This window comes from Danio rerio, chromosome 16 (genome assembly GCF_049306965.1).
Source record: "Danio rerio strain Tuebingen ecotype United States chromosome 16, GRCz12tu, whole genome shotgun sequence".
In the NCBI taxonomy this organism is placed as follows: domain Eukaryota; kingdom Metazoa; phylum Chordata; class Actinopteri; order Cypriniformes; family Danionidae; genus Danio; species Danio rerio.
The window spans coordinates 45,962,501-45,976,006 of NC_133191.1; the positions used below are offsets into that span (position 1 = coordinate 45,962,501).

The 13,506-nt window shown below is 34.6% G+C and overlaps 2 protein-coding genes across 2 annotated transcripts in view; both read right to left on the reverse strand.

Moving 5' to 3' along the window:
* Positions 1–998, reverse strand: part of LOC100006870 (uncharacterized) — a 4,409-nt gene extending 3,411 nt beyond the window's left edge. Inside the window, exon 1 of the mRNA XM_021466989.3 lies at positions 979–998. The gene's annotated coding sequence lies outside the window, so the exon portion shown is untranslated. The remainder of the gene's footprint in view (positions 1–978) is intronic.
* A 1,153-nt stretch (positions 999–2,151) lies between these two features.
* On the reverse strand, positions 2,152–11,991 carry LOC141378303 (uncharacterized). The gene is made up of 4 exons (XM_073926527.1): positions 11,820–11,991; positions 11,334–11,412; positions 8,790–9,986; positions 2,152–5,994 (listed from the first exon to the last, which is right to left on the reverse strand). The coding sequence occupies exons 2-4, from the start codon at positions 11,371–11,373 to the stop codon at positions 5,489–5,491; spliced, it is 1,743 nt and encodes a 580-aa protein (XP_073782628.1). The 5' UTR covers positions 11,374–11,412; positions 11,820–11,991; the 3' UTR covers positions 2,152–5,488.
* Positions 11,992–13,506: the final 1,515 nt, after the last annotated feature.

The window sequence follows — 13,506 nt, forward strand, 5'->3', positions numbered from 1 at the left end:
AACATGCAAACTCCACACAGAAATGCCAACTGACCCAGCTGGAGCTCGAACCAATGGCCTTCTTGCTGTGAGTGTGAGGCGACAGTGCGAACCACTGAGCCACCATGTCACCCTGCACAGATTACTTTGTAATGAAAATTTAATTGAAATATAAGTAGAAAACAACTTGCTGAAACAAATGAAGCCATTTAAACAAATGACAAAAGTCATTTTCTGAAACTACAGAAAGTAAATAATGTTAAATGAGCAATAATTAATACAGAACATTTAAGATAAACTAGTATATACATCTTTGTGCTTTTTCGCTCATCTTAAGAAGAATTTTTGACCGAGGCAAATACATATGTATTTATTTATTTTCAGAAATGATAAAGCATATAGGTTTTTATAACTCCTAAACTGTCTGCATTGTGTACAGGTATTGAAAGTTTGGGATCTTGTTGGAGACAATGTAGAACCTTGTTTTTTTTTTTTTTTTTGCCTAAAAATAGAGCCCTTCTGGTATGAAATAGCAACTGAAATAAAAGATAACTGGAGAAGATTTGGACTATTCTTTTATTACATTTTCCTTGGGAAAATACCAGATATTATTTCAACTATTGACAAATAATTAATTTAAATACTTTTGGAAAGAAGCAAAAAAGCCATAACTCGAAAATGGTTTCAGGCTGATTCTCCAACAAGGGCTCAATGGATAGGAATCGGAAAGGAAATACACTGTATGGAGAGACAGACTTTTAACTTAAGACTTGATTCAGGAAAGTGTAACAAGTATTGGCAAAAATGGACTGAGTATGTCATTGAAAACGCTTAGTTTTTTATTAATTTATTCATTAATTTTTCTTCCTCTTCTATCCTTTTTCTATTTCTAAATAAAAAAGTTAAAAAAAAAAAAAGAAATGATAAAGCATTTAAAGAACGTGTTTTTCAAGCCGCAAATAAAGCATTACCTCAAAATCAAGCAGTAAAAACTCTTACCTGATGTCTTGTCCAGCACTCTTCTTCTCTCTCTCTGGGAAATGACCTATTTGCCCTTATTTAAGTTAAACAAACATTTGACTTTCAAAATGCTTGATTTTCTCTCACATTTGCATATTCTGGCCACAAGAGAGTTTGATGCATGACTTATTTGTCCTAATGACTTCTACAAAGTCATGTCAAATCATGCCAGATTATGACTAGTAAATTGTTTTACATTCTCCAGATTTGCTCAAATGTATTGAAAATGTATTTGCAACTATTTTGTCATGATCTGCTGCAGCATAAACAGCTAAATTTTGGTTATTGCTAATGAAAACAAGACAACAGCACCAAATTACTCATGCAATGTTAACAACATTGAAGTGAAGTGTATATTTAGGCTTAAAATTAAAACACAAAAGTAAACTTCATTTTAGCGCTACAGAAAATGAAAAATACATAGAAATATAGGATTGGACACAATATAGGGGACTTAAGACAGGAATTATTGATTAAGTTTTAAGTTAAAATCATAAATGATATTAACTGTGAGTCCAATAGTTCTTGAGATAAAATCCCTTGAGATAAAAGCGATTTAGGCTGAAAAAAGTGTGCTGTGTTTGTGTGTGTGTGTGTGTGTGTGTGTGTGTGTGTGTGTGTGTGTGTGTGTGTGTGTGCACTGGCCCACTGGTTTAAAAGGACAGAAATTTGTATTATGTCATTATGTCAAGGTATTACAATGCCGATGTTGTTAATGTAGACATGCCGATAATTCAAAACACTTAAGACATACTTAACAAGGTATTTTGACATTCAAAATTTGCAACATGTTACTTAAGAAGTAAGTGAATGTGTTATGGCAAGTGGTAATTCAGTACAAAATACATTACGCCTATAAAGAGTCTTCAAAAACCACCAAAACCATGTGTATGTGTTTTGTTTTTATAGACCAGGGGTTCTCAAACTCGGTCCTTAAGATCTGGTGTCCTACAGATTTTAGCTCCAACTTGCCTCAACACACCTGTGAGGATGTTTCTAGAAAGCCTAGTAGGAGCTTGATTAGCTAGTCCAGGTGTGTCTGATTGGGGTTGGAACTAAACCTTGCAGGACACCGGCTCTTCAGGACTGAGTTTGAGAATCCCTGTTAAAGACCATTTTGAGGGATGTAAACAGAATAATAGTCCCAATGTATTTCCTGTTGTAAATTTTTTAATTTCTACAACTTCCGAGAAAAAGAGTCACATTTTGACAAATCATGTTATAACAGCTGTTTTAACAATAAGTTATGATTGAATTGCCTCTTGTTACAGTCATGAAATTGTTTGATAACAAGCAGGAAATGTTCATGGGCCAATGACCACATTGAAATGATCTATGTTTGTGACAACAAAGAAAAAGACACATTTATGACTCAATTCAATGTTTCCTGCACTGTAAAAATAAATCTTACTGCCTAAAACTGACTAAAAATATTACGTTAAACCTTACATAATTAAAAACTGTTAACACCTGATTAACTTATTAAAATAATTTACTGTGAGTTTACTGGTATTCTCTGTCCCAGGAGTTGATGTGATTAAAATGCTAGAAGTGAATATTTGCCTAAATGACATCAGAGCAGGCAACAGAGACCTGAACAACATCAGGTAAACATATCAGGATTACACTATTAAGCCTGGGGGTGTGTTCATATTTGAGAGCACTGTAATCTTTTAAAATATTAACAGAGCAAATTTCACTTTCATAGCTGTACTGTTTGAGGCAATTCAAGGCCAAAAGTTTTTAATTAACTACATGAACAACAAATAATTTTATTCCATTTTCAATAAATTATTTACATATTTTCACTCTTGAAAAACTTTAATATTACTCAGGTAAAAAGTTACCACCAAGAAACTGACAAAAGCATTTTTAAATTAGAGACTAATTAATCTTATTCAGAATCGTACGGTGACTGAGAGAGCTAAATGTGCTGCAATTTCAGAAAACACACGCAATTACAAAAAACACCAGCAAATTAAGAAAAGGTCCTCATCGGTTTGCCAGCATAAGGGTTGCAAATACAACACAAACATATTAAGAAAACACGCTGCATTTTCTCACTATGCAAACAACTGCCTTTTCTCACAACACATGCAAATAGCATGGAACGCAAAGGAATTGTTGCTGGCTAGTTGGGTTGTGGTTATTTAGGCTAATAATATATAATCAGTATATTGGAAACAAAAAACTCACCTTTCAAGGGAGACATGGTGGTGCAGTGGTTAGCATTGTTGCCTCATAGCAAGAAGGTCACTGGTTAGAGTCCTGGTCCCGGCTGGGTCAGTTTCTATTAGGGTGTGGAGTTTGCATGTTCTCCCTATATTGGCGTGGGTTTCCTCCAGGTGCTCTGGTTTTCCCCACAGTCAAAAGCCAAGCGGTAGGTGAATTGAATAAAACAAAATTTGCTGTAGTGTATTTGTGTGTATGGATGTTTTCCAGTACTGGGTTGCAGCTGGAAGAGCATTTGCCGTGTAACATTAAGTTGGCGGTTCATTCCATTGTGGCGATACCTGATGAATAAAAGAACTAAGTTGAAGGAAAATGAATGAAACTCTTTTCAAAGATCACCTAAAACTTCACTGAGTAATAGTCACGGTGTCATGAGAAATCAAGTCGCCTTGAGAATTGGGTCCGCCTGTAGGACCCTGAGTAATCCTATTGTTTCACTGCAGTTGTAAGAACTATAGTTTGTAGCACCTGATTATAAAGAATAGTACTATAACTATTAATTCTGTGAAATCACACTTTAATTTATATAATGTATAAAGCTTTATAATGACCATTTCATTTCACCATTATAATGACATTTATAAGCGTTATACAGACCCTTTCATATACTGATATATGATTAAAGACTTGGGTAATAAAATTGAGCATTTATCTTAGTTAAGAAGCATACTGTTTATTTAGCTCAGTTAGCCTATGTGCTAGCATACTCAAAGGTTGCATCCAAAATCGCATTCTTCCATAGTGTATGCTAGAACGCTAAAAACTGTATGCGAGCAGAGTAGTATATCTGAATACATAGAATTCGAAAATCAATATGCAAGAAGTACCCCGATGACCTGCTACTTCCGGCAAGATTCTGAAGTGCACATCAGATGGACCGTACCCTATGCCATAATGCATCATGATGCGATGCAACTACCGCAGATGTGTCACGTGATCATGACAAAGTGGCGGATGAAGTACGTTTGAGATCCATTCATACTACTACCATTTATCCTGTTTCATACTTTTCTAATGTTCGAGAAGTATATTCAAATGCAGTAGGCTATTTCGGATGAAGGCATGAAGCCATACACTTCCTGACAAAAGTCTTGTCGGATATCCAAGTTTTAGGAATAACAAATAATAACTTGACTTCTAGTTGATCATTTGATATCAGAAGTGGCTCATATGAAAGGCAAAGGCCTCTAGATTGCACTTATTTTACCAAAATAAAATATGATCATGCCTTGATTTTTAATTATTTAATTAGGACAGTAAGCTCTGACTTTGCTTGGACAAAAGTCTTGACATGGAAGAGAGGAAAAAGATTGAAAATTGTGTATGACTCCCATGAGCTTGGAGGACTGCATCCATACATCTCTGCAATGACTCCAATAACTTACTAATAAAGTCATCTGGAATGGCAAAGAAAGCGTTCATGCAGGACTTCCAGAGTTCATCAAGATTCTTTGGATTCATTCTCAATGCCTCCTCCTTCATCTTACCCCAGACATGCTTAATAATGTTCATGTCTGGTGACTGGGCTGGCCAATCCTGAAGCACCTCGACCTTCTTTGCTTTCAGGAACTCTCCTGTGGTTTGTAATGCAATGGGCAACACAAATGTCTTGATGCCTCGCGCTGTTGATGTTGCCATCAACTCTGCAGATCTCTCACACGCCCCCATACTGAATGTAACACCAAACCATAAGTATTCCATCACTAAACGTGACTGATTTCTGTGAGAATTTTGATCCCATCCGGGTTTCAATAGGTCTTCTGCAGTATTTGTGATGATTGTGAAGCAGTTTAACAGATGATTCAACTGAAAAATCTACCTTCTGCCACTTTTCCAAATGATCAACTAGAAGTCAAGTTATTATTTGATGCTTTTACAACTGGGGTCGACGACAAGACTTTTGTTTGGTAGTGTACATCTACTGTTAGCCTTCTAGCTACAGCAAGCTCTGATTAGCCGCACAACAAGGTATCAAAATAATAGCTTTTGATCAAGCATTCACCTCAGACCATTCCTTGAGGTCCAGGGGGAACTCGATTTTTCACCACAATGGCACAATAAATAAATCCTAGCCCGGTCCATCATGTTTTTGGGGTCCCCTTGAAACATTTCAATTGTGAGCATGTGTGCTGTTAAACCGATGAAGATCTTTTCTTAATTTGCTGGCGTTTTTTGGAATCGAATGTGTTTTCTTTAATTGCTGCACATTAAGCTCTCCCAGCCATTGTAGAATCCTGAATAAACATGATTTATTACTCTACTCACTGAACTGAAGTAAAAAACAAAGTGGACTATTACAGCCTTGGGGGGTTACAATGTATAAGTGATCATTGAGTGAATCAAAGGTAATGTCACTGAAGTATTGCCCCTTTTTGTAGCAGACCGGCCTCATTTTAGTGCAACATGGCGCGCTCTTCCAGGAGAATGTCTTTTTGGCGTCCTGAGAAACAGAGGCACACAGCGCTTTCCAGGGTTTATCTGGATGCCCTTCAGCCCAGTTGGTATAGTCCACGTTGAATTCACTTTCATTGCCGATCTGCCAGTACCAGTCTAACGTGAGCAGACTGCGCCTCAGCCCAATCCACAGGAGACCGCTACTGTTGTCATTTAGCAGAAATTTGCTCATCTCCTGTTGAGCTTTTGCGCTGTCTGGTGTGCTCAGGCCTTGAGTTGTGTTTAAGCAGTAATCATTTGACTCAGGCCACGTCATGACAGCAGTAGTGGTTTTATACTGCTCAGGTTCTGCCACGCAGCCGTTACGGTCTAGGGGAATCAAACATATGTTGATGCATTTAAAGTTACAGTAGAAAACAAATACAAAAACAACATGAGGAGTAGGTCTTGTTTTGCATGATTTATGTGTTTATGTAATAGACTTACATATTACATATTATATACATATTCACGAGGAAATAAAAGGTCACCTATTTACCTCTTTTTCAAGATTTAAGATAAGTCTTTTGTGTTTCCAGAATATGTCTGTAAAGTTTTAGCTCAAAACACCCATCAGATTATGTATTATACCTTTTTTAATCTGTAAAATTTGAGCTGTTATGACATTGTAGCTGTTTTTCATGTAGATAAACAGCACAGTGACAGACAAGAATGAAGCAGATCTCCCTTACAACAGTAAGAACTTTCCCAACTGTTATTCGATATATTTGTTGTGGGGTTAATTCAAGCCTTTCTGCAACGATGAGTCACGCACGTCATTATTACATGTCACTGCTGTATGGATATCCATTATGTTAATGTACAATATAAATATCATTTAATATCCACAATCTGGGAATAAAGCGTCTTCTTTTACAACTGTTCTGACACTATGCATCTGTGGTGATAAATTACAGCGATTTTAAAAGCATTTTAAACTTTGTAAAACTCATTCTTGATCACGTTTGATGATGATTGATGATCACAGAGCGCTGAACAGATCTTTTAATCCCAGTTGCTTTGCGCACGTCCTGACTTGTGGATATGATTATATGAGTAACTACAGAGACATGTTAATACGCGGCTGTCAATCCATCCTATGGGCGGAGAAACCTCACTCCTACGTCACGTTGTGGTCGGCCTAAAAATGGGAGGGATTTGGATCCTATTTTAATGTCAGGGAATTAAAAAAAGTGACTTATTGCCTTTATATCACACTAATATTACTGTGGACGTACTATACCTACACACAGTTCTGTCCAAAGAACTTCCAAAAGAAGATTTTTCATCATAGGTGCCCTTTAAATGTTATCCAACACTGTAAAAAATGTTAATTAATGAACAGCTTCCTGTATTCTCTGATGCATGGTGGTTTTCTCTTTCGTTTTTACGCTTTTGAATTACATTATGGGACCACAATCTCTTCAAGTTTAACTAAGTGGCTTTTAATGACATGTTTTGTCATTTGAAGTGATATATTGTCTGGGTGGGTGAAGTGATGGCGCAATAGGTAGTGCTGTCGCCTCACAGCAAGAAGGTTGCTGGTTCGAGCCTCGGCTGGGTCAGTTGGCATTTCTGTGTGGAGTTTGCATGTTTTACCCGCATTCGCGTGGGTTTCCTCCGGGTGCTCTGGTTTCCCCCACAAGTCCAAAGACATGCGGTACAGGTAAATTGGATGGGCTAAATTGTCCGTTGTGTATGAGTGTGAATAAATGTGAATGGATGTTTCCCAATGATGAGTTGCGACTGGAAGGGCGTCCGCTGTGTGAAAACATGCTGGATAAGTTGGCGGTTTATTCTGCTGTGGTGACCCCTCATTAATAAAAGGACTTAGCCAAAAAGAAAATGAATGAATTAATGATTTTGTCTTGGCTGCTTGTGTAAAATGAAGTAGTAATCTTCTGGCTTTTTTATTTTACAGATCTATTCCTTCTTTTATTTCTATTACTTTCCAAACTGCAAAACTAAGTTTTCAATATCAGAAGTTGATGCAGCAGAGATCTCGTCCCATAAGGCAAATGTTTATATTAAAGCACTAAATGTTTGCGAGCTGTAAGAATTTTCATTATATAAAAACAAAAAAAAAAGAATAAGATTTGAAAATCTCTTCATCTAAAGTCAGCAAGGCTGTTTCTGACTCATTCAGTAAAGCTGTTTAATATTAATGCAATTTATAATATCTTTTCTATTTTAATACTTTCTAAAATATAATTAATAATGGTGATGGCAAAGCTGAGTCTTTAGTGTCACACGGTCCTTCAAAAATGCTGCTTTGAAACATTTTGCATTATTACAAAAGTATTTATAATATGCATTTTTGATCAATAGAACGTTTTTTGTAACAATATGCATTATCAATTTTAAAAATAAACTTGTTAAATATTAATGCAATTTAAAATGACTCTTTTCTATTTTAATTCTTCTTAAATGTAATTTATTGTGGTAAAGTCAAAGCTGATTCAGTCTTTATAGTCACATGGTCCTTCAGAAATCTCACATGCTGTTATGAAACATTTGCAAACAGTTGTACTTTTACACATGTATATTTGTGGAAATCATTTTAAATTACATCAGCAATTTAGAAAACGTTTCAATCTTTGCTGATTGAAAGTATTAATTTCTCAAAATAAACCTTGAAAAAAATAATAATTTATGCAATATTATGCATAATAAATGAATGCAAATATACTCTCACCGGCCACTTTATTAGGTACACCTGTCCAACTGCTTGTTACGATCTGACGCAGTTTAAACCGAGCATCAGAAAAGGGAAGAAAGGTGATTTAAGTGGCTTTATATGAGGCATGTTTGTTGGTGCGAGACGAGCTGGTCTGACTATTTCAGAAACTGCTGATCTACTAGGGTTTTTACTCACAACCATCTCTAGGGTTTACTGAGTCTAACCGGATACTAGTAAGGTGTACCTAATAAAGTGGCCGGTGAGTGTATAAAACAATGCAAAAAATTCAATTCCCATTGCAATCCAATCATAATTCGATCAAATTTAGATCTAAAAAAATTATTTAAAATTTAAAAGATTTTCACATTTAGGATTGTCACATTGTACTTAAACACATTTTAAACAACATTTAATTAATGTGTAATTTAAAAAAGTGTATGTTTACCTGGATCTTCATTTAAAATCCCAGCAGGGCCTCCGTAAGGAATTCCATTCTCCATCCTCTCAAACATATACACTCCGATCTTAGAGTCTGGATGCCAGATGACATGAGTCCCACTGAGTGACACTGATACCGATGAATAACTTGAATTAATAATGGATTTCCAGTCCTTGGATGAAAGCAACTGGCCATCTACATACACATTACCCATACTGGCTGTTTCAGCAATGATAAAGGCCTCTCCTTTCGTTGAGTTCATCTGCACCAAATAGCAGCCAGCGAACATGGTTTTAGGTATGAGCTCTAAGACAAATCCTGGACCGATAAGCCTGATGGACACGTTATCTGATGCACTGATGAACTGAGAAGCGCTTTGGAGATATGGGAAGGGAATGAGCCCTGAAGAACTGGACACCTCGATTTTGATATTCTGACCCTGAAGCTTAACTTTCGTTGAAGACGTCACATGCAGCCAAGTTGAATTCAGGTTTTTCACTGATGGGACCACGAAAGAGTCACCCCACAGATTTTGGGGGAGAACTGGGCTCACCACCATGTTGCAATTACATCCGGGGGTTTCTACACATGGATGTGTCAACAGCACATTCACTTTGTTACTTGAAGTCACTTTAATGGAGCCTATGCTTGGGAACTGGTAAGGTTCGTAAGGATTGAGCAAAACATTGTAATTTTTTGGGTTGTCCGTGCTGCTTACTTGGATGGAAACGTTATTTGTAGCATTCTCAGCATTGATGAGGATCACCCTGAATGAATTGTATCTCCAGCTGACTGAAGTTGTAATATTGTACAAGGATGACATCATCTGAGTGTAACTGATGGGAGAGATTAAATACCGCTTTCCAAGACTATTAAGAGGTTTGACGATGCTAGACTGGATGCTGTTTCCTCGCTGACTGAACCAAAGCACCATGATCATCTTAGTGCTGCTGACTCTGACAGAATTATCAGAGCTTGCGTAATGATATAGCTCAACGTATTTGGGAAAGTGCACGGTTTTAGTCTGGCCATGTTGCAGCTTTCCGTCAAACAAGTTGGTGTGGTTGAAGGTGATAGAGACGGTGGTGTCGTCATAGAGAGCAGTAATCTGAAGCGTGTTGGATGGGTCTTGTGGATGGTAGTAGGCAACATTCTCTGGAAATGCAGTGATGAAGTCTTTTCCATAGCTCTCCACTGACAGCCCTGTCAAAATATAAGTTCATTCTTTCTGCATGGAGTATATAGTTAGGAAACATGTCATGTTTTTTTTTTTCTGGGAATAAGATTTCTAAAGGAGCTGTTGGCATGTTATTTAACAAGGTTTTTGTAAAAACCCAAATCATTTAAACATAAAAATAAAACCAAACAAAAAAATTTGAAATTATTTTTACGTCTAATTACAATAGAACGACACAAGGAGTAAGTACTGAACAACCGAATCTTATTTAATTCTTTTTTTTTTTGTTTTTTTTTTGTAATGGCAGCTTAAAAGTGCCTCTCATATGGGGAATGAAGTCACATGCATTGCTCCAGTGAGAGTTTTTCAACAGAGTGTAAAAATGTTGATGGTTCTGTGGGTCTCGTCTATCAAATCTGATTGTTAATTTGTAACTTATATTGGATTAAAGTCAGGTGATTGGCTGGGCCATTCCACAGCTTGATTTCTCTCTCTGGAAGCAGTTAAGAGTTTCCTTGGCTGTGTAGTGTTATGTAGATGTTCGACTGAAGCTGCTAATACTAATTTACAATGACGAGTGCCACCGGGTTGCTGAAGAATACTGAGAGATTTCAGCTGCTGCCTGGGCTTTCACTGCCTTTCTACACCTCCCTTTATTCATGTGTTCAATACTTTTTTCTGCGTCATTACATTTTATTAAATGTAACTTAGTTTGTAAACTAACTAATGTTGTTTTCTTTGCATATATGGATTTCTCTGGTTGTTGCAAAAATCAAAGTCAAGTGAACAGCACCTTCAGAAATATGTTTTCTGAGAAAAATAGGGATGTGTTGAATTCTTACTTCCCCCACTGTGTGTATATAAGCTGTGTATATATGATTCAATAAATACCGTACCGTGTCATTCATACCGAGGTATTACCGTACCGTGAAATTCTAATATCGTTACATCCCTAATATATATATATATATATATATATATATATATATATATATATATATATATATATATATATATATATATATATATATATATATATATATATATATATATTTATTTATTTATTTTATTATAATTATATAAATACACACTCATATATATATATATATATATATATATATGTATATATATATATATATATATGTTATGTCAGATTATCATTTAATAGCGTTTATTTGGTAAGAAGCTGTGTTTTAAGAAGGAGATGGGGGAAAACTCTTTAATACTTTTAATGCAGTACTCTGTATTGCAGTAGAAATCAAAACAATTGTAAAACTAACCTACATACTAATAAAAGCAATGATATTCATACTATATTTCATGACTGTGCAAACTTTGGATTCAAATATGTGCAAAAAAAGAGATTAATTTACCTTGGCAAACCAATGATGAGAAGAGAAGAACAAACAACATCGCTGTCACACTGCAGATTTCAGCTCTGACACGACCAAACTACAAAAATGAGACAATTAAAAATGAGATAATGACCAGTTAATGCTTTTCTTCTTTTTTTTTTTTTGTTATAACAGCTTGATTCAAAAGGGTTTGTTGTTGTCTTCATTATTTTTTGTAATTGAAAGAATATAAAGAATTTGAAGCTGTGAGACTTACATTTCTTTAGAAATTATTCTAATTATAATAATCATCTGCTCATGTTGACTTCGTCAAAATATATATACCTCAAACAAAGCAATATGACCTTGATGTTACATCTATGAGTGCCACACAGATTATGAAGCTATAATGTTTATAATTTATCATCACATATGGAACGTTTCATTACTTTTTCTTTTAGATTTTTCAACAAACACATACATAAAGGCAGCATCTAACACACTGTAATGACCAATAAGACTTACCTGATGCTTCAAGGCCAAAGGTCTTCCACTTTCTGAGTGAAATAATCTTCATTCATGTGTTTTTCCAGCAAGATTGGCCTGTTTTGCATTCAAATCTCATTTAGTGTCAACACATACGTTTGCATAATGATCTGTTGACATGTGGCTATTTGTCATATAACACATGCTGTATATTCTTACAGCTCAGTCATTAATCAAGGAAAACGATGCATGAAGGATGTGTGAGGTCTGCACATTTATTAAACAGCACAACTCTAAATATATACACGTGTATACAAATATGAAGATGCTACAAATGACTGAGTTTTAGATCATTTAGTTTAATATTTTTGGTACTGTTTTCAAAATTTGTTCTAAGATGTGTTTTAATGCTCATTTAACTATTTGTTTAAAATAGGTTTTTCCTTTGTTTGTTTGAAAATTCAACACCAACCACTTTAGTTGTCATCAGCTCTCTGGATCTGCCATTAGTAGGAGCATGTCTTAAAGTCACATTTTTATTTGCAGCATTATGTAGTTATGGTAATGATTTCCCTAGAATGGAGCATCTAAACTGAGGCTTTTATATAAAGTCTGAATTATTATATTTAGGCAATACTTTGGGTTATGGTGTGTTATAATTAAATTGATTTATTTTTACATTCTTCTTCTTCTTATTATTATTATTATTATTATTAATTATAATACAAATTAGTTCATTTTTATTTATTTATTTATTTATTCTTTAAAATATTTACTAATTAGTTTTAAGATAATTTATTGATTTATTTATTTTATTGTTTTCTTTTATATATATATTTATTTATTGAGTTTTGCATTTACAATTTAAAGCAGTACATTACCTCTTCTCTACCACAACACTGAAAAAAAACATATATATTGTTCCAGACTTTCAGAGTTGACAGTGATAAAACAGTGTAGCCTATTCAGTCCATATGTTATCATTTAATATGAGAGCTTCTTACTTTTTTCTCTCTTTTTAGCATGGCTAAAATGGGCAATGTCTGTAGGGCTTTTTTAAATGTTGTCAATAATAGTTAAAATGTTATAATAATAATAATAATAATAATAATAGTAATAATAATAATAACAATAATAATAATAATAGATTAATAATAAAATTAAATAAAAAACTAAAATCTTTTTTTGTTTTACTTTATATAAACTACTGATAAAGTTCAAATTGATCAAAGTATTAGAACATGGAATATTTTTTATTGACCTGTTATTATTTTACCTAAATAAAAAAATGTATGTATAATATTTATTTCAGTGTATATATATATATATATATATATATATATATATATATATATATATATATATATATATATATATATATATATATACACTGCCAGTCAAAAGTTTGGGGTCAGTTTTTTTCATGTTTTTTAAAGAAAATTATTCTGTTCATCAACATTTATTCATCAACATATATCCCATCAGGTGAAGTTTTTTTTCCCTCTCCGCTGTCGCCACTGCCTCGCATGGTTCAGGATTGGTAGATCTACGCATCGATGAATTTGCTCTTCAGTGTTTGAACTCTCAGTAATGATTAAATCACACTGAACTGAGCTAAACTGAACTGAACTTAAACACTAAAACCTGAACCACACTGTTCCAGTTACTGAACCGCACTGTTCCAGTTACTATGACCATTTATGTGAAGCTGCTTTGACACAATCTA